This window comes from Melanostigma gelatinosum (assembly GCF_949748355.1).
Source record: "Melanostigma gelatinosum genome assembly, chromosome: 3".
NCBI classification, from domain to species: domain Eukaryota; kingdom Metazoa; phylum Chordata; class Actinopteri; order Perciformes; family Zoarcidae; genus Melanostigma; species Melanostigma gelatinosum.
The window spans coordinates 30,575,574-30,597,076 of NC_136636.1; the positions used below are offsets into that span (position 1 = coordinate 30,575,574).

Genomic DNA, 21,503 nt, shown 5'->3' on the forward strand with positions numbered 1-21,503 from the left:
TCTATTTTCCTCTATCTTTCTATTTCTGTCTCTTCTCCCTCCCGCTCTCTGTCTGCCTGTGTCAGTTTGAGCCTGAAGCTAAAGCCGGGCTGAGAGCTTTTGGTTTTAATTGAATTGGATAACCTGTGTCACCAGCTTCATCTGTTAAATATCACGCTGTTCTCATTTGGCTTGCTTGTGCTGCCACATTCACTGATAAGGAAGTCCCAGTCAATGTGTCGGCGCCACCAGCCCAACAGATGCACTGCCTTGTTTTTGCTCGAAACGTTCCCCTTTCAAACATCTGTTCCTGGACCAGCTTTTAGAAAACACAGATAGTGATTATGTACTAATGTTAGAATGACTGATTTGTGAACTGTGCTCTGAAGGAAATCTGAAGTCTGAGCATGTGTGGTGAATTCACAACAGGCTTGTTTTGCATGTGTGAATCTACTCGCCAAAGGTTTGGCTTTAAAGAGCTGTATTAATCGTGTAACATTTTACATGGTTACTCTTTAGATTAAGGTACACATATTCACCATTAAACAGTTGCATATAAGAAGCATATTGGCTCTATATTAGTCGTTATAAGGCACTTATGAATGCCTTATGCTGCATGACTATATTCTACTAGGTGTTGAAGAGTTCTCTCTAACCTCCTAATTACTGCTTCATTATATTAAATAAATAAGTTGTACATAAATTAGGATCGCAAAATGATTAAGTATGGGCCACATAAGATGGCAGTACCACAAGAATGAACACTCACAATAATACATATGGTCTACTATTAAGTACCATATGTTCCCCATCCTAAAAGGAGGTCTTGTTCATGACTAATTCACTCGTAGTTTGTCACTTATTAACCCACACAGGTTCTCTTCTGAAGCTGCTTCCTCTTTACACTTAGTAAATCCATTACAGCTCACCACTAGTGCTATTAACAGACTTAAGAGATGGAGGGCTATTGAGACGCACAGATCCTATTCCCATTCAGAGAATAGAGACGTGCGCTAGAATGGATTTATGAAGTGTGAAGAGGAGGCAACATTAGAGTTGGGAACCTGTGTGGGACTGCATTAGTCTGAGCAGGTTTACCTTATAAACCGACACAATATCTGGACAAGTTTTCATTTTATAGTCTTAGTGTATTTTAAAGTAGATATTGAAAAAAAGTAATGTTTTAAGTTATTTAAAAACACAAATTATATTTGAATTATTTCTTTTTGCCATGTTATTATGTCACGTAACGTATCAACATAACACACTTAATTTACGTCACGTTTGTAACGTACTCCGCTTACGTCATGTACGTAGCTTCTTAAAAAAGGTGATGTTAACCACGTGTTGAAATCTATCAGAAACCCTGCATGTGCATGATGATGCTAAAGGGTTGCCCAGAGCATTCAAACGTGATGCCAAGGGGTCCTGACCAAGCCTCATGTGATGAGTAACAACGTGTCGCAATGTCAAAGATCTGAAGCTCATTGTACTTGCTGTGAGTAGCACCGGTTATATGTCAAATATAGTTTGTAAATGAACAGTTCCAAGGGAGACTAAACAGCTTGCAAAATGTAGTTCAGACATCTGAAATGACATTTATTGTTTTAAGAATGATGTTCAAGTGTCAAGTATTTAACTGATGTATGATATATAATACATATGTGAATATTAGTGCTGGGCAAGTTAACGCGTTATTATCGCTTTAATGCATTCATTATCAAAAGGACTTTGAAAGTTAGCGGAAACATTAACGTGAGACAACATCCGGTTTCTTCAGACGAACATCAGGTTTTCAGAATAAGATGCCAACAACGTATGAATTATATTCACATTAAGTATGAAACATGCTGCATCTCATGAGTTAAAGGGAAAATACACCTGAATTGTGGGTAAAGTGTCTTTATTCTTTGATCGTTGGGTCACCATCATCACCTCTGAGTTACAGCATCATAGTGATGAAGAGTAGCGTTGGGTCACCTTCATCACCTGAGTTACAGCATCATAGTGATGAAGAGTAGAGCTGGGTCACCTTCATCACCTGAGTTACAGCATCATAGTGATGAAGAGTAGAGCTGGGTCACCTTCATCACCTCTGAGTTACAGCATCATAGTGATGAAGAGTAGAGCTGGGTCACCATCATCACCTCTGAGTCACAGCATCATAGTGATGAAGAGTAGAGCTGGGTCACCATCATCACCTCTGAGTTACAGCATCATAGTGATGAAGAGTAGAGCTGGGTCACCTTCATCACCTCTGAGTTACAGCATCATAGTGATGAAGAGTAGAGCTGCATGACCTTCATCACCTCTGAGTTACAGCATCATAGTGATGAAGAGTAGAGCTGGGTCACCTTCATCACCTCTGAGTCACAGCATCATAGTGATGAAGAGTAGAGCTGGGTCACCATCATCACCTCGGAGTTACAGCATCATAGTGATGAAGAGTAGAGCTGGGTCACCATCATCACCTCGGAGTTACAGCATCATAGTGATGAAGAGTAGAGCTGGGTCACCTTCATCACCTCTGAGTTACAGCATCATAGTGATGAAGAGTAGAGCTGCATGACCTTCATCACCTCTGAGTTACAGCATCATAGTGATGAAGAGTAGAGCTGGGTCACCTTCATCACCTCGGAGTTACAGCATCATAGTGATGAAGAGTAGAGCTGGGTCACCATCATCACCTCGGAGTTACAGCATCATAGTGATGAAGAGTAGAGCTGGGTCACCATCATCACCTCGGAGTTACAGCATCATAGTGATGAAGAGTAGAGCTGGGTCACCATCATCACCTCGGAGTTACAGCATCATAGTGATGAAGAGTAGAGCTGGGTCATAGTAATGAAGAGTAGAGCTGCATCATAGTGATGAAGAGTAGAGCTGGGTCATAGTGATGAAGAGTAGAGCTGCATCATAGTGATGAAGAGTAGAGCTGGGTCATAGTGATGAAGAGTAGAGCTGGGTCATAGTGATGAAGAGTAGAGCTGGGTCATATTGATGAAGAGTAGCGCTGCATCATAGTGATGAAGAGTAGAGCTGCATCATAGTGATGAAGAGTAGAGCTGGGTCATAGTAATGAAGAGTAGAGCTGCATCATAGTGATGAAGAGTAGAGCTGGGTCATAGTGATGAAGAGTAGAGCTGCATCATAGTGATGAAGAGTAGAGCTGGGTCATAGTGATGAAGAGTAGAGCTGGGTCATAGTGATGAAGAGTAGAGCTGGGTCATATTGATGAAGAGTAGCGCTGCATCATAGTGATGAAGAGTAGAGCTGCATCATAGTGATGAAGAGTAGAGCTGCATCATAGTGATGAAGAGTAGAGCTGCATCATAGTGATGAAGAGTAGAGCTGGGTCATAGTGATGAAGAGTAGAGCTGCATCATAGTGATGAAGAGTAGAGCTGCATCATAGTGATGAAGAGTAGAGCTGGGTCATAGTGATGAAGAGTAGAGCTGCATCATAGTGATGAAGAGTAGAGCTGCATCATGGTGATGAAGAGTAGAGCTGCATCATAGTGATGAAGAGTAGAGCTGGGTCATAGTGATGAAGAGTAGAGCTGCATCATAGTGATGAAGAGTAGAGCTGCATCATAGTGATGAAGAGTAGCGCTGCATCATAGTGATGAAGAGTAGAGCTGCATCATAGTGATGAAGAGTAGAGCTGCATCATAGTGATGAAGAGTAGAGCTGCATCATAGTGATGAAGAGTAGAGCTGGGTCATAGTGATGAAGAGTAGAGCTGCATCATAGTGATGAAGAGTAGAGCTGCATCATAGTGATGAAGAGTAGAGCTGGGTCATAGTGATGAAGAGTAGAGCTGCATCATAGTGATGAAGAGTAGAGCTGCATCATAGTGATGAAGAGTAGAGCTGCATCACATGCTCTGACTGTGATGAAGACTCAACACACACATGTAGATGAACGTGTGAAACACAGTCACACACTGAGCACAGATATAGAAGAGATAGAACTGCTGCTGTGTGAAGAGAACACTGCTGCTAACAACAACCTGATGTGTTTTAAGTGTTTACAAACCAAATGTTATTGCCCTTTTGTTCATAGAGCAGTACTTTAAAATAAAAGTGCGCAATACACTACTTTTGAATTCATTATTGAACTTTGCCATAACAATGAGATTAATCGCCATAGAAAATTGTAATCGTTGCCCAGCACCAGTGAATATATATCAATTCAATGAAAAGGATTCATAGCAGCGTTAAAAAGAGACTAAATTAAATATCCGTTTTGTAAGTATACTGGTGACAGTGAAACATCCATGCAACAGACAACACAGACTCACCTCGTAGTAGCTCTGGACAGCATTGATGAAGGCCTCATCAGCAACGATCTGAGTCTCTCCGTTGAGGAACGCCTGGAAACGCTCTTTGACCGTCTGCAGATGCTGCTTACTGATCTGATGGAGACATAACAGCAGCCAAAGAGGATATAAGATATGGAACTTAAAAACTCAGTGTACTATGCATAGATTATATTACCTGAGAGAGGGACTGAAAGCTATTACGGTGGTGTTCATTTAGAATAGATTTAGTTTCATTTCCTTTTACTTTATTTCTTGACTTTAGACGTCTTAAATATTGATCTTTAAATCCTTTTCATGTCCAATCACCTGAGCATTCAAAGTGCTTCCTTGTTCATCCAACAGGACATAAAACAGTTTGCTCAGGCTCATAGCACACCTCTTAACCAAAAGTACTATCACATTTCACTAAACCCAACTGTGCTGTGCTGTGAGCTCTTACTTTGACGTTTCTGTTTTGGACTTCCAGTCTCCAAAGAGGTTGTCTGACGATGTGTCTATATTCCAGTGCTCTTCTACAGGTAGTTCCCAGTTACCATCTACATCTACCCATCGACACAGTTATACTCAACATGTGCAGGCTCTGATGTGCTATGGCTGAACTTACCCAATGACCCTTATCATAGGTAGAACTGAATCCTCCTTTAACAGAGACATTAGCACTAAAATGAGATTACCAATAAGAGCCTCCCTCTCTGCTTGCAGACTCCACATCCATTGGCCAGTCTCCGTCCGCAGCCCTGGTAACTGTTACCATGGCCACTGCAGCAGGGGAAGCAGTATGAGATTACAGCTTCCATAATGGGGGTCAAAGTTCACAGTTCAGATTAACTACAGTGGCGCCAGCTGTGTGCAGATGTGTACCCATAATATATCGGTTGTGGGTCAGTGTGTTGTCTCACTTGGGTGAAGAACAAAAAGGAGTAATATAGCTTTAAAACTCTTACGAAGGGGTCACTAATAGGCAGACCGCGGTCCGGATCCGGACCCAGACGCCGTTGTCTGTGGACCCCAGACCTACAACTGACAGATAATTGAGAATTATTACATTTTAATGGAGCGCCTCTGTTTTAACCGGCACAGTTTTTCTATCCTTTACGGCTCGTTCCGCAGTCCAGGAAACACACCGACCAGTTACAGAGAGACCCAACAGTCGGCGAGAACGTGAGTCAGAGAAGTTATTTCACATGACGTTCTCCAAAGAGAGAAAAGTGGTCAGAGAGACCAGAGAGAGCAGAGACAAGAGAGACCAGAGAGAGACCAGAGAGAGAAGAGAGACCAGAGAGACCAGAGAGAGCAGAGAGAGACCAGAGAGAGACCAGAGAGACCAGAGAGACCAGAGAGACCAGAGAGACCAGAGAAAGACCAGAGAGAGAAGAGAGACCAGAGAGACCAGAGAGAGCAGAGAGACCAGAGAGAGACCAGAGAGACCAGAGAGAGACCAGAGAGAGAAGAGAGACCAGAGAGACCAGAGAGAGCAGAGAGAGACCAGAGAGACCAGAGAGACCAGAGAGAGACCAGAGAGACCAGAGAGAGACCAGAGAGACCAGAGAGAGACCAGAGAGACCAGAGAGACCAGAGAGCGAAGAGAGACCAGAGAGAGCAGAGAGAGCAGAGAGAGAAGAGAGACCAGAGAGAGCAGAGACAAGAGAGACCAGAGAGAGACCAGAGAGAGAAGAGAGAGAAGAGAGACCAGAGAGACCAGAGAGAGCAGAGAGAGACCAGAGAGAGACCAGAGAGACCAGAGAGACCAGAGAGACCAGAGAGACCAGAGAGAGACCAGAGAGAGAAGAGAGACCAGAGAGACCAGAGAGAGCAGAGAGACCAGAGAGAGACCAGAGAGACAGGAGAGAGACCAGAGAGAGAAGAGAGACCAGAGACACCAGAGAGAGCAGAGAGAGACCAAGGAGAGACCAGAGAGAGACCAGAGAGACCAGAGAGAGACCAGAGAGACCAGAGAGAGACCAGAGAGACCAGAGAGACCAGAGAGAGAAGAGAGACCAGAGAGAGCAGAGAAAGCAGAGAGAGAAGAGAGACCAGAGAGAGACCAGAGAGACCAGAGAGAGAAGAGAGACCAGAGAGAGCAGAGAGAGCAGAGAGACTAGAGAGAGACCAGAGAGACCAGAGAGACCAGAGAGAGAAGAGAGACCAGAGAGAGCAGAGAGACCAGAGAGAGAAGAGAGACCAGAGAGAGACCAGAGAGACAAGAGAGACCAGAGAGACCAGAGAGAGACCAGAGAGACCAGAGAGAGCAGAGAGCAGAGAGAGACCAGAGAGACTAGAGAGACCAGAGAGACCAGAGAGACCAGAGAGACCAGAGAGAGAAGAGAGACCAGAGAGAGAAGAGAGACCAGAGAGAGACCAGAGAGACCAGAGAGACCAGAGAGAGCAGAGAGCAGAGAGAGCAGAGAGAGACCAGAGAGACTAGAGAGACCAGAGAGACCAGAGAGAGCAGAGAGAGCAGAGAGAGACCAGAGAGACTAGAGAGACCAGAGAGACAAGAGAGACCAGAGAGAGCAGAGAGAGCAGAGAGACTAGAGAGAGAAGAGAGACAAGAGAGAGACCAGAGAGACTAGAGAGACCAGAGAGAGACCAGAGAGACCAGAGAGATCAGAGAGACCAGAGAGACCAGAGAGACCAGAGAGAGACCAGAGAGAGACCAGAGAGACCAGAGAGAACAGAGAGAGACCAGAGAGACCAGAGAGACTAGAGAGAGACCAGAGAGACCAGAGACAGAACAGAGAGAGACCAGAGAGACCAGAGAGAGACCAGAGAGAGACCAGAGAGAGACCAGAGAGAGACCAGAGAGAGACCAGAGAGAGACCAGAGATACCAGAGAGACCAGAGAGCAGAGAGACCAGAGAGAGACCAGAGAGACCAGAGAGACCAGAGAGAGACCAGAGAGAGACCAGAGAGACCAGAGAGAGACCAGAGAGACCAGAGAGACCAGAGAGAGACCAGAGAGAGACCAGAGAGACCAGAGAGAGACCAGAGAGACCAGAGAGAACAGAGAGAGACCAGAGAGACCAGAGAGACTAGAGAGAGACCAGAGAGACCAGAGACAGAACAGAGAGAGACCAGAGAGACCAGAGAGAGACCAGAGAGACCAGAGAGAGACCAGAGAGAGACCAGAGATACCAGAGAGACCAGAGAGCAGAGAGACCAGAGAGACCAGAGAGACCAGAGAGAGACCAGAGATACCAGAGAGAGCAGAAACCAGTGAGACCAGAGAGATCAGAGAGACCAGAGAGACCAGAGAGACCAGAGAGAGACCAGAGAGAGACCAGAGAGACCAGAGAGACCAGAGAGAGACCAGAGAGACCAGAGAGAGACCAGAGAGAGACCAGAGAGCGACCAGAGAGACCAGAGAGAGACCAGAGAGAGATCAGAGAGACCAGAGAGACAAGAGAGAGCAGAGAGAACAGAGACAGAACAGAGAGACCAGAGAGACCAGAGAGACCAGAGAGAGACCAGAGAGAGACCAGAGAGATCAGAGAGCGCAGAGACCAGAGAGAGACCAGAGAGACCAGAGAGACCAGAGAGACCAGAGAGCAGAGAGAGCAGAGAGAGACCAGAGAGACTAGAGAGACCAGAGAGACAAGAGAGACCAGAGAGACCAGAGAGAGCAGAGAGCAGAGAGAGCAGAGAGAGACCAGAGAGACTAGAGAGACTAGAGAGAGAAGAGAGACCAGAGAGAGCAGAGAGAGCAGAGAGACTAGAGAGAGAAGAGAGATAAGAGAGAGACCAGAGAGACTAGAGAGACCAGAGAGAGACCAGAGAGAACAGAGACAGAACAGAGAGAGACCAGCGAGACCAGAGAGACTAGAGAGAGACCAGAGAGACCAGAGAGCAGAGAGAGCAGAGAGAGACCAGAGAGACTAGAGAGACTAGAGAGAGAAGAGAGACCAGAGAGAGCAGAGAGAGCAGAGAGACTAGAGAGAGAAGAGAGATAAGAGAGAGACCAGAGAGACTAGAGAGACCAGAGAGAGACCAGAGAGAACAGAGACAGAACAGAGAGAGACCAGAGAGACCAAAGAGAGACCAGAGAGACCAGAGAGAGACCAGAGATACCAGAGAGACCAGAGAGCAGAGAGACCAGAGAGACCAGAGAGAGACCAGAGATACCAGAGAGAGCAGAAACCAGAGAGACCAGAGAGATCAGAGAGAGACCAGAGAGACCAGAGAGAGACCAGAGAGAGACCAGAGAGACCAGAGAGCGAACAGAGAGACCAGAGAGAGACCAGAGAGAGACCAGAGAGAGACCAGAGAGACCAGAGAGAGACCAGAGAGAGACCAGAGAGACCAGAGAGCGAACAGAGAGACCAGAGAGAGACCAGAGAGAGACCAGAGAGATCAGAGAGACCAGAGAGACAAGAGAGAGCAGAGAGAACAGAGACAGAACAGAGAGACCAGAGAGACCAGAGAGAGACCAGAGAGAGACCAGAGAGAGACCAGAGAGACCAGAGAGAGACCAGAGAGACCAGAGATAGACCAGAGAGCGCAGAGACCAGAGAGACCAGAGAGAGCAGAGAGATCAGAGAGCGCAGAGACCAGAGAGACCAGAGAGACCAGAGAGACCAGAGAGAGACCAGAGAGAGACCAGAGAGACCAGAGAGCGACCAGAGAGACCAGAGAGACCAGAGAGAGACCAGAGAGAGAACAGAGAGAGAACAGAGACAGAACAGAGAGACCAGAGAGACCAGAGAGACCAGAGAGAGACCAGAGAGAGACCAGAGAGAGACCAGAGAGACCAGAGAGCGACCAGAGAGACCAGAGAGAGACCAGAGAGCGCAGAGACCAGAGAGACCAGAGAGAGCAGAGAGATCAGAGAGCGCAGAGACCAGAGAGACCAGAGAGACCAGAGAGACACCAGAGAGAGACCAGAGAGACCAGAGAGACCAGAGAGCGACCAGAGAGACCAGAGAGACCAGAGAGAGACCAGAGAGAGACCAGAGAGACCAGCGAGAGACCAGAGAGCGACCAGAGAGAGACCAGAGAGATCAGAGAGACCAGAGAGACAAGAGAGAGCAGAGAGAACAGAGAGCGCAGAGACCAGAGAGAGACCAGAGAGACCAGAGAGAGCAGAGAGAGCAGAGAGAACAGAGACAGAACAGAGAGACCAGAGAGACCAGAGAGACCAGAGAGAGACCAGAGAGACCAGAGCGACCAGAGAGACCAGAGAGAGACCAGAGAGAGATCAGAGAGACCAGAGAGACCAGAGAGAGCAGAGAGAGACCAGAGAGAGACCAGAGAGACCAGAGAGCGACCAGAGAGACCAGAGAGACCAGAGAGACCAGAGAGAGACCAGAGAGAGACCAGAGAGACCAGAGAGAGACCAGAGAGAGACCAGAGAGACCAGAGAGACCAGAGAGATCAGAGAGACCAGAGAGACAAGAGAGAGCAGAGAGAACAGAGACAGAACAGAGAGACCAGAGAGACCAGAGAGACAAGAGAGAGCAGAGAGAACAGAGAGATCAGAGAGCGCAGAGACCAGAGAGAGACCAGAGAGACCAGAGAGAGCAGAGAGACAAGAGAGAGCAGAGAGAACAGAGACAGAACAGAGAGACCAGAGAGACCAGAGAGACCAGAGAGAGACCAGAGAGACCAGAGAGACAAGAGAGACCAGAGAGAGACCAGAGAGAGACCAGAGAGACCAGAGAGAGACCAGAGAGAGATCAGAGAGACCAGAGAGACAAGAGAGAGCAGAGAGAACAGAGAGATCAGAGAGCGCAGAGACCAGAGAGAGTCCAGAGAGAGACCAGAGAGACCAGAGAGACCAGAGAGCGCAGAGACCAGAGAGCAGAGAGACCAGAGTCTTTCAGCAACAATGAACAGACTGTTGTGGGTTAATTCTTCCTACGGACAGTTTAAAACCTGAATGTCTCGTATATTCAGAGACCACAGAGACAAACGTACCCTCTCAGATCCACAATGAAGTGACAGATAATAAATGATCTCAGAGCCCAATATGATCAGAACCCTAACTCATGACTTCACTGTCCAACAATGATGTTACCAGAGAGGATAGAGCTGAAACAAGTGGTTTAATAACACAGAGAAAGTCCTGCTCACACTCTCATTAGAAGATGAGAAAGATATAATATCATATAAAGATATAATATTGTGTTCTTTGTTGACATCACTTCACCCTGAATGAGCTGAATATAAAGCTGCAGGACAATTCAGTGAGATTCATTTCTCTAAAATGAAGTACTTCATTTTAAGATGCACATGTCATTGATTCTTAAATGCAGCACTTACTTTACTTAAAAGGAGAAAATAGCATTTATTATTATTAGAGTATGTATTATTTATAATTCATCCAGTTCAATTTGAAAACTGACAATAAATATTGTTGAGATATTATTCAATTGAACTTTCTTTATTTGATTTGACAGCCAGTTGTTGACTACGTACAGACGTTAATACAACGGCTACTTCAGTATACATGGCACTAAATCATAGCGCTAGCTCGACATTATTGTCATGTTTATTATTGAAAATTCTGTCCAACTGGACCTCGTTGAATTTGACCCCTGGTCTACAGTATAATTCATTTGCAGATATTCTGTGACATGACTTTAGTTGACATAAACTACAGTATCAGGGTACCAGGCAGCCTGAAGAATTCTCACCTTTAATTGAAGCAATTTAATGCAATTCGTTTTTGTGCCAGGTCAGCTTATGTTAGGATGATGGACGCTGTGGGTCGGGACAGTGTTATCAGCAGTGACTTGCTGCAGTATGAGCCCAGAGGCCATTAGCTAGCCAGTGAGACACACACAGAGGGAATACCTAGCGCAGTTATCTTATGTCTGGCGTTCTTTGTAGTATAAATTAGTATGCCAAAAATGTACACAATTTATGTTGCAATGGCAGTGAGTGGTACAGTTCTAATGACTCCAGGGAAATGAAAAGAAATCAGTTGTAGTTCTCCAGTATTCATCTAGCGCAGTGGTGCCCAATACGTCGATCGGAGGTAGTGCGGGTTGATCTCATGCCATTCAAAAGAAATGAGATGTCCTCATGGCATCTGCCACTTGATGTTCTAACACACGGGTCACCACGTATGCGCAGCCAACCGCGCGAGCTACTGCAAAACTCCGGCGAGCTAATTAGTTAGCCTTACAATTTATTTCTACTAAAGAAGCTAAAGCTGTAGCGCCATGATTTGGGAAACTTCCAAAACCTGGCGTCAGAACTGGAGACTCAATGAAGGCGTGTGCGTAACGTGACAGTGCGCGCTACACAGAGCAGGCTGACATGTCTGTCAGAGTTTGACAAACGCTTTCCAGACTTTGCTTTACTCGAGCCAGTTGCTACACTTATGTGCTGCACATTTCAGGAAGATATTGAGGTTGATTCACTCGCATCAAAAATGTCAACGCTGTTTCACCTGAACTCGTCTGGAGGATGAGATGTTGACACTGCAAGCTGACATTCAGCTGAAGTCCAGGGCTCATGGACAGTTTCCTCACAGAGGAAAAGTAGCCAAACATGAGGACATGTGATACCTTCTTGACTGCATTATTCGGCTCTACTCATTTATGTGAGTCAGCCTTTTCCCACATGAAGAACATTAAGTCCAAACACCGTTCCATCATGACTGATGATCATCTGAAGTCTGCTTGAGGCGGATACCAGCAGCTGCTGTCCGGACTATGCAACTCTGGCCAATCCCATTCAGTGCAAGTCATCAGAGTAAGGGAATGACCAACAATGTACAGAATTGTATTGTGCCATAAGGGTTCATGCCGTTACGCAAGGTACGCCAACATATATTGTAAATATAAAGTATACTCAGTATATATATATATTCAGCATTTTTAATGTAGGTAGATCATTATGACTTGGTCATCTTAAAAGTAGCTCGCAAGCCAAAAAAGTGTGGGCACCCCTGATCTAGCGTTAGCAGACTATATCCTGCATCCAGCATCAAAGGTAACTGCAGTCGATGAGACGCTGTCGGCTCGCTGCAGACAACATGCTGGACTTCTCAACACTGAAGCCCCGCCCCCACTGCTGTACTCATTCAGATTCATAAATACTAGACGTGTTGCATGTCAAATTGCTCCTAAATTCGACACATAGGACCCCCAGCAATGCACCAGCCAAGCATGAAGTAGATCGGGTGAACAGTTGTTGCGATATGCCAAGGAACCACGAACAGACATGAGGTGGCACAGCAATGAAGAGGAGATGTAACATGAGGGGACCACATCTGCTGAGGCCAAACTCAACTCCATCAACATCTGATGCAACTTTATTTTAATGGTTAAATTGATATCAAAACACAATTTACCAAGTGAATTTAAAAAGAAAATCAATGATCAATCTTAAATTGAGTTTCCAAAAACCAAACTGTGTTAATCCGGTTCACCCCCTGTTCAATGGTTTCAGCCTCAGAAGTTGATCCATTTTGAAATGTCCGACAGATTCCGTGTTCACAGAACAGCAGACAATTTATGATCAAAGGAAATGAAGCTTTTCACTTTTGGACTGTACTTCACCACACCGTCACAGAGGCTCAGGTTTAGCCTGCACGATGACCTACACATTAAGAATCCAATGAAGCGCCACTCGTGCTCTCGCAGACATTTGAAGTGACATTAACCCTTTCTCCCTCTTTCAGCAGGGAACATGCTTGGAGCTCCGTGGTGATGACATAACATCAAATGGACGGGTAATCCCAGATTACACACTGCACAGCTGACCAACAAAGGATTGAGAAAGTGTTCATCAGGGCGAGAGCTGCTATGCACACACTCACACACAGGGTTAGCACATGAATACAGGGCAGTATGTGACCCCCCCCCCCCCCCCAACACACACACACACATGCTGTGGCCTTAAGCAAATCCAAAATAAAATAAGAAAAAAAGCATGCTTTTAAATCCTTCGTTTGGGGCTCTATGGCTCTCTGGGTTGTCTGGTCGACGGTTCGATCCTTTGCTGGGACGTGTCCTGTGTCGAACTGTCCCGCAGCAAGACACTGAACCCATGGGCAGCCCACTGCTCCCTATATACAGGGCTGGGTCAAATGCAGCCACAAATTTCCCACTTACCGGGATAAATATAGTATAATAAAAAAAATAAAAAATAAAATATCCAAACCTCTTCTCAGAGCAATGACATAGTGATTGAGAGTGTAATGGTACTGTATAAAGACAGCTCGTTACTGGTACAGGATCAGATGCTGGCATGTGCCTCTGTCAAGAGTTGAACTGCAACCAACTTCTTCCTACTGGCCATCAAGGTGTTTAGTGCCAAAAGATACTGTACTTCACCCATTCAGTGGCATTCAATTAACATGATAAATTTCTTGAGCTACTAATGTTATACTGTAGACAAAGTGTAGAGCTTTCTATTCAGATATATTTCACTAATCGGCCGATGAGGGATTAGTCCAAGGAAATAAAGGCACAGACAGCTTGGAAATGTGCTTCTGTGTCCGTTAGTCTTCTGCTCTCTACACTCATGACCATCCTGCTTCATGCTCTTTGGTTCAGTTAATCCAAAACCCTTTCAGCAGATGCATTTCTACAGAAACAATGCACCTTGGCTCTTTGGGCCCTAGAGCCCCCGGTGGGGGGTCTTTTTTAGAAAAGTGTAGCACTCAGCGTGTCGTAGAAAGCATTTTTCACGAAGAAAAATAATTATTTGTCCAGACATATTAAAAAAATAGTCTGCGAAAAAAGTCCGAGCAACATCATCATACCAGCCATTGTAAACACTGCAAACACAATTATACATGAACTAAGATCATATCTGGAAGATATCTAGAAGATTTGCCACAATTCTGGCCAAAAATCGATGACATATGCTCTCTCTATCCTCTCAGATCACGGACCATAGCTCGCACATGGCGGATGAACACATTTAACAGCCTCGTGATTCGACCCCGAGTCGATCAGCGGCGGCGAAATGACTCTCTTTCAAACCGTTCAAAAGTTATCGGGGTACATGCCACCATCAGCCATAGGTCACGACCAAAAAAATGGGTAAAAAACTCACGTTTTGACAGTTTTGGCGATGAAAAACGGATTTATTCCAGCGGATTTCTGCACAGACACTTCCTCCTTCTTGTGGTCCGTGTCTGTGAGTGAGATCACTCCGCTGACTCAATGAATGAGGAAATGGCAGGCGAAACTGTGAGCTGGACCAATCCATGTGGGGAGCGGGGTTCACCCAGCATTTTCCGATTTTTAGTCAGTAAACAGACAAGGAGATTGTCAAACTCCCCCAAACTCCCCCGTTGGACTATCCCACATCGAAAACCGTGTTTCTTGTCTGAATTGAGCAACCACAGCCCATTCTACAGTCACATAGACACAAATTATGATTCATATTTTTATGATTGACAGATATGACACATCATAACTGCTCAAAATAATTGTTGGAATGCTGTTAAGCATTCCAACTATTGTTATCCTGTTTCTTTATTCAACTTCTTTCTATTTCTATTCAACTTCTTTCTATTTCTTCCGTGCCCCTCTTCTCCTCCATTTTTTAAGCTACAGAAACCGTTCAACTATTAAAATGTTCAGCTCTTTCACCAGAGGTGTGCTATGACTTTTTATATTTCTAACCTTTAAACTTTTTGAATTATTAAGCTTTTTATTTTTTCAATGGGATCTCTATGGAGAATATTTTCAAATGGCTTCAGGCACACAGGTGTTTGCGATTGAGCCAATTAGTGATGTTGATAAACACACAGACTCACAGACACACGCGCACATACACTCCTCTCCCTCTATGTCTCTGTGTCTCTCATACAGTCTTTCAGGTCTTAGGGATCTTTAGAGGTCTTTCCACCCTCCTCTACCCCCCCCCACACAAACACACACGCCATTTTAAAATAAAAGCCCCACAGAATGAATCCTAACTGAAATGCTTGTGATGAGCCTGTCATTTAATAACCGGTTTGTGTTTATCTAACATCATAATTCTGTCTCCTCTCCCCTTCTCCCCCACACCCCATTTCAAAATAAAAGCCCCAGAGAGTGAATTCTAACTGAACTGCTTGTGATGAAGCCTGTCATTTAATAACCTCTGTTTATGTGTGTCAAACATTATGATTATGTCTCCTCTCCCCCTCCCTCCACCACCCAGCCCCACCCTTTCAAAATAAAAGTCCCATGGATTAACTGTATGTAAACATTAAGCTCAAAATTTGGCTTTTTTGTTGAAATAATGAATGCTCTTACTAATACTGCAACAACTACTACTGCTGCTAATATTTCTAGTATTACTACGACTACTGCTGCTACTACTTCTACTACAACTTTTGCTGTTGCTACTATTACTAGTGCTATTACTGCTACGATCAATATTATCACTACCACTACTGCTATTACTACCACTACAACTATTACTTATACTACAACTGCTACTACTGCTATTCATGCTACTACCAGTACTAATACTACGACAGCTATTAGTACGACTGCTACTAGTACTACTGCGACTGCTACTTCAAATACTGCCATTACTTTTACTACTACTACTGTTATATTAAATACTACGACCACTACTACAGCTATTACTACTACTACTGATACTAGGCTACTACTTCTTCTAAATACTACTACTTCTTCTAAATGCTAATACTTCTTCTTAATACTAATACTTCTACTACTAATGATACTTCTACTACAACTACGACTTATACTACTACTATTACAAATATCACTACTGCTACGACTACTACTTATTCTAATGCTACTAATACTTCTACTACTAATAATACTTCTACTTCAAATACAACTTCTACTACTATTACTACAAATATAACTACTTCTGAAATTAGTTTAAGCTACAGAAATTGTTCAAATATCAAAATGTTCAGCTCTTTCAGGAGAGGGGTGCTTTGACTTTTCATATTTGTAATCTTTAAACTTTTTGAATTAAGCTTTTTGCAATTTTCTTTTGAATGGGATCTCTATGGAGAAAATCTTCAAATCCTGTTATACTTCAACTTTCAAAGCCTTCTTCTTCCTCATACTTTCAGCTACAGACACCATAGTTAGACATTTCAACGAGAAGGTTTTTCAGCAGTGCAGTTTAAATGCTTTCGAGCTTCAACATTTTTCAAACAGATGGTCTCCCATTTCTTCATTTTCAGCAATTTTTTCACAATTAATTTCAGCTTTCAGCATTCCAACGCATTTTCAGCAGGAAATGCTTTTTCTAGTTCAACTTCTATTTCTTCCGTGCCCCTCTTCTCCTCCTTCATTTTTTAAGCTACAGAAACCGTTGTTGGGATTTAAAGGAGCGTGTTTGGGTTATCAGCATTTAAGAAACTGAATTCTTGACATCAATATAATTATTGATGTATGTAACAATTATTAATGATTATTAATATAAACGGGGCACCACCCTGCGAACAGGGACCAATAACCAAACGATAAAACTAAGTCTCATAATTAGTAGTCACTCATAATGTCAATAGTCTGCGTATGACTATACATTCAGTGACAGTGAAGGTTTTAAGTTCGAGCACAGGCTACTACATACAGTCTTATCAAATACATATGCACAAGTAATCACAGACGACTGCTCCTGAAAGTATAACAGAGTTTATTAAATCAAAATAATAAATGATAAAACCAATTAATATTGCAACCAACAAACGTTATCATACAATTTTATATGCCTAAACTAAAGAATGAATAAAATGGATGAGGGTGTATGTCTGTGTGTGTGTGTGTGTGGGTCTGTGGGTGAAAAGGAAGAAGAGTCTTACAGCTACAGCTAGAGACTACAAAGATGGCGGCGTCGAGTGACGCGGGCCAAAATGGCAGAATGGGACTGCTGTACGTAATCACGTGTGCCTGGGCAGCACGTGATGTGAGGCGCTCGTTTGAATGGGGTTTTCCCAGGGGTAGAGCTAGGAGCTGTGTGTGTGCGTGTTACGTGAGAGGAGGAAAGAGAAAAAAGGTGGGGGCTCATGGATCAAACGTCTGCGTGCGGTCCGCGTTGTAGTGAGAATGGGGAAGTTGGCCGTATCGTACACAACGTGCCGTTGTCGGTAGAACTGCCAGCAGTTATGTACGATAGCCGAGATTCCACACTTCACTCACAGAGCTGATTTAATGAGGAGAGAATACTACACGAAGTGTAATAAAACAAATGAAAAGAAATCAAATAAATCCCAAGCAAACAGTCATAGTTGATACACAAATACAGCGGAACTTCTCTGTTCCGTAATGATTGCGCAATATCTCAATATCACGCGACAGTAACTTAAACACACAAAAACACGGGAATATCAACAGATAAATGAATGACTTGAATTAAACTTACGTTAATTTAAGCTAAGCTATGCCCAAATGCCAAGAATCGTACTTGTTGATGCTTCGTTGCAACGTTGAAGTGTTCGTGAGCAATGTGGTCCGTTTTCCTCGTCGGGAAGGGGGACAGGGGGGAGCTTGCGGGTCGGCGCGGCTTTGCAGCGGGCGCTGTGTGTCGCACGGCGTTTGCTGGTGCGGCTTCGGTCCGTCGGCGTGGCTCTGGAGAAAACGCAGGTCCGATCTGTACTCGCTGCAGGGAGGACAGTTAACTTCGGATGAGACGACGTGTCTGCGCGTCTTGCCGGGAATCCTCGGTCACGAGAGGAGCGAGGCTTCGTCGGGCTCCTCTGTGCCGGTTTGTGCACAAAATAAAAATAAAAGCGGAGAACGGATCGCTGATGCGGATTCGTCTCGCGGGCTGAGTGGAGCCGTACTCAAAGTGGAACACTGTCGTTTCGTCCAGCGAAACGGCTCGTGACCTGACAGGGTTTGATGAGGGTTTGAGGGGCTTCCTCGTGGCCAGCGTCGCGCTGGCGGGGAAAGCTGGTTCTTCTGTGGCCTGGACCGGGGTCCGAGGGAAGAGAGCGGTTGCGTGCCTCCTGTTAACCCCGGAGGGAGAGTTGGAAAAAGCATAGAGATGGGGGAAGGAGACAGTTTTATAGAACAGTGGCTGAACCACAGGGGGTCCCGGAGCCCCTTGGCTCTCGGCCAATGAGATTGCAGCGGTTACCATGGTTATTTGGGGGGGGGGGGGGGGGGAATTCACACCCGAGTGTGAAATTCCTTTGCTCTTATCAACTACAAATCAGGATGAGACCTTTGCTTGAAAAAGTTAAGGCCTGATTCTCTTTGTCCACAGCACATATTGAAGCCATTTGGTCAGACCCCAACACCGTTCAACTATTAAAATTGTCAGCTCTTTCACCAGAGGGGTGCTATGACTTTTTATATTTCTAACCTTTAAACTTTTTGAATTATTAAGCTTTTTATTTTTTCAATAGGATCTCTGTGGACAATATTTTCAAATGGCTTCAGGCACACAGGTGTTCGCGATTGAGCCAATTAGTGATGTTGATAAACACACAGACTCACAGACACACGCGCACATACACTCCTCTCTCTCTCTCTCTCTGTGTCTCTCATACAGTCATTCAGGTCTTAGGGATCTTTAGAGGTCTTTCCCCCCTCCTCCACCCCCCCCCCCCACACACACGCCATTTTAAAATATGGTAATTAATTTCAGCTTTCAGCATTCCAACGCATTTTCAGCAGAAAATGCTTTTTCTAGTTCCAAATGGTGTCGAACTGCTTTATTAGGATTATTGAACACTCTTACTGATAATAACAGTGAATATATAGATAATATTTAGTTATATAGTGTATAAAATTGTAATATAGCAATGCAACTGCTGGTTCCGAAAATCTAAATGTAGCTTGAATCAGACCATTTATGCTGGCCTGCTTCACTCAATCGAAGTAAAATATGTTGTGGGGACATGTAAAACGTGTTGTTCTATGTCTGTGGCATCATTTTAGGCCAAGCCAGGCATTATTTTAAAAACAAAAGTTCAATACAAGTGCTTTTTTTCAGGCGAACCTGGAACTTTTTCAATTTGAGCTGTGCCATAAGTGTATCAGTTATTAACCAGCAACATATACACAATATTTACACAATTCAACACATCTCACAAGTGTTACCTGTATTACACCATCACAATTATTAAAATAGACCTTGTAGTTAGAATTCTGGACTCTCTTGAGTATGGGTATGCAATTTTCGAGCCGAGGCCTAAAAATAGGGCTAGGGCCAGGAAGGTGTAGAGTGGTGTATGTGACTGTAGATGTGTGAGCATCCTGGGCAGCTTGTTGTGCGGATGCAATGTGATTTCACACACAAGAGTTGGTAGACTTTGACTTAAGAGCTACTGATAGAAGTGGAACTCTGTCGCCCGGTAGTTGGTGCTGCATCAGGAGAGAGCCTCACTGTAAATCTGCTGTACCAAGTAGAAACAAAGAGCAATGTTTTATCAATAAACAGCACACCAAGTGGAGGCTAATTTTGTTCTCAACTCCAAAAAGTTTGAGTTTTTTACAATTTACTTAAAGTGTAGTGTGTAGGATCCGGCGGCATCTAGTGGTAACCAACTGAAACTTCTCCGGTGTGCCAAGCGCGTAGGACAACTATGCTGGCTGACCCAAAAAACAAGAACATGCAATGGCCCTTTCTGGAGCCAGTGTTTGGTTTGTCCTTTCTGGGCTACTGTAAAACATGGCTGACCTCTGTATGTAAATAAACGGATCATTCTAAGGTAACGAAAACACAACAATTCTTATTTTCAGGTGATTATGCACTAAAGAAAACATACATAACTCGCACCTTTGCGTACGTCGGGGGTACTTGCGAGACCTCAGCTTACGCGGCCAAGAATGTCTGCGACCATCGGACAACGCGACCACGAGTTAGACGTTTTTTTCCTACTTGGAGTATTTGACCCTGGAAATTATGCTTTGCAAATAGTCCACCACTTCCTGTAACCACTGTGTGGCGCTAAACAACGCGTGTCAACATGCTCTATATCAAGTGTAGACAACATCATGTAAATGTCATGTGAATGGGATATTGTTTGTCAAATAACGCTGATTTCCTTTTGCCATTAGGTGGCGCTTTGACTTAGATGGAGAATTGGCTTGTAGACATCCTCAGGCCATGACTGTTATCAAGCATGGCAACTTTGGGACAGATTTGAACAAGTCCAGCAGAGATACATCAGCTTGCTGTTTTATGGGGAGTCACGTAAAATGGCCGCCACGCCACGGCTACACCATTCAATCAAACGTAAAGCTTTTGAGAACTTTTAATCACAAAGCTCTTTAGATTGTACTGACCAAATTTGAAGTGGATCCGCAAAACTCCCTAGGAGGAGTTCGTTAAAGTATAGTGTCTAGAAATGGTCAAGAATGAAAAGAAAATTCACAAAGATCAAAATTGCAGACTTCCAGTATAAGTTAGAGCAGGGATTCCCAAAGTGGGGTGCGCGAGCTGCCTCTAGGGGGTGCGCGAGAGGAAAAGTGTAATGGCGGTCTGATGGTGTAATAATATTAAATATAAAAAAAAAATGTAATTTTAATTTAAAAACTGTCAGGTGGGACATCTGAAGCTATCAGTCGTAAAAGAGGAGAGGGACAGAGAGAGAGAGAGGAATCGGAGTCGAGGGGAACGGAAAGGTGCGTTGGGGAGAGACCGGGAGAAGAAATAGAGTCAGAGGAAGATGAGACGGAGGAGACCGAAAAGGAGGAAGGGATAGCACAGACAAATCGGGAGCACATCGGCCCATCACGGAGTCAAGGTGAAAAAAGAGGAAACGTGAGTGAGCATCAGACTGGGAAAAAAAGAGGAAATATGATGAAAAGTATCCGTGTCTGGGCTTCACTTGGATTGGCAATGCAGATTCCCCAAAGCCACAGTGCGTGGTGTGCAGCGAGGTTCTGGCTAACAGTCTGAAGCTCTTATTTACGTCGCCACCTGAATACCAAGCATGCCAGTGCAAGTCAAAAGCCCCTTACATTCTTTATATCGAAATTGGAGGAGTTACAAAACAGCCAAAAACAACTGGAGTCTCATTCATGTGTTGGGTCTATAAATGACGCACTACGGGCTTCATATCTGGTTACAGAATAGCGAGAAAGGGGCTACCGCACACAATCGCCGAAGACGTGAGCTTGCCAGCTGCCAGAGAGATGGTGGAATGTATGATTGGGGAGAAAGAAGCAAAAAAGTTGGACATGATCCCGGTGTCCAACAACACTGTGTCGCCGCATCGATGCTTTGTCCGAAGACATCCTGGCTACATTAGTCGCTCATTAATTGTAAATGAAATGTGATAATCTGCCTCTGAGCCTGTGCGTGTGTGC

At 44.5% G+C, this 21,503-nt stretch overlaps 1 protein-coding gene across 5 annotated transcripts in view; it reads right to left on the reverse strand.

The window, feature by feature from the left end:
• cadpsa (Ca2+-dependent activator protein for secretion a) overlaps window positions 1-21,503 on the reverse strand; it is a gene marked incomplete at its 5' end in the record, with an annotated part of 257,936 nt that overhangs the window by 219,650 nt on the left and 16,783 nt on the right. For all 5 annotated transcript variants that reach the window (XM_079265777.1, XM_079265776.1, XM_079265774.1 and 2 more), the window contains one exon: window positions 4,282-4,395. In XM_079265777.1, the coding sequence (XP_079121903.1) occupies window positions 4,282-4,395 (114 nt within the window). The remainder of the gene's footprint in view (window positions 1-4,281; window positions 4,396-21,503) is intronic.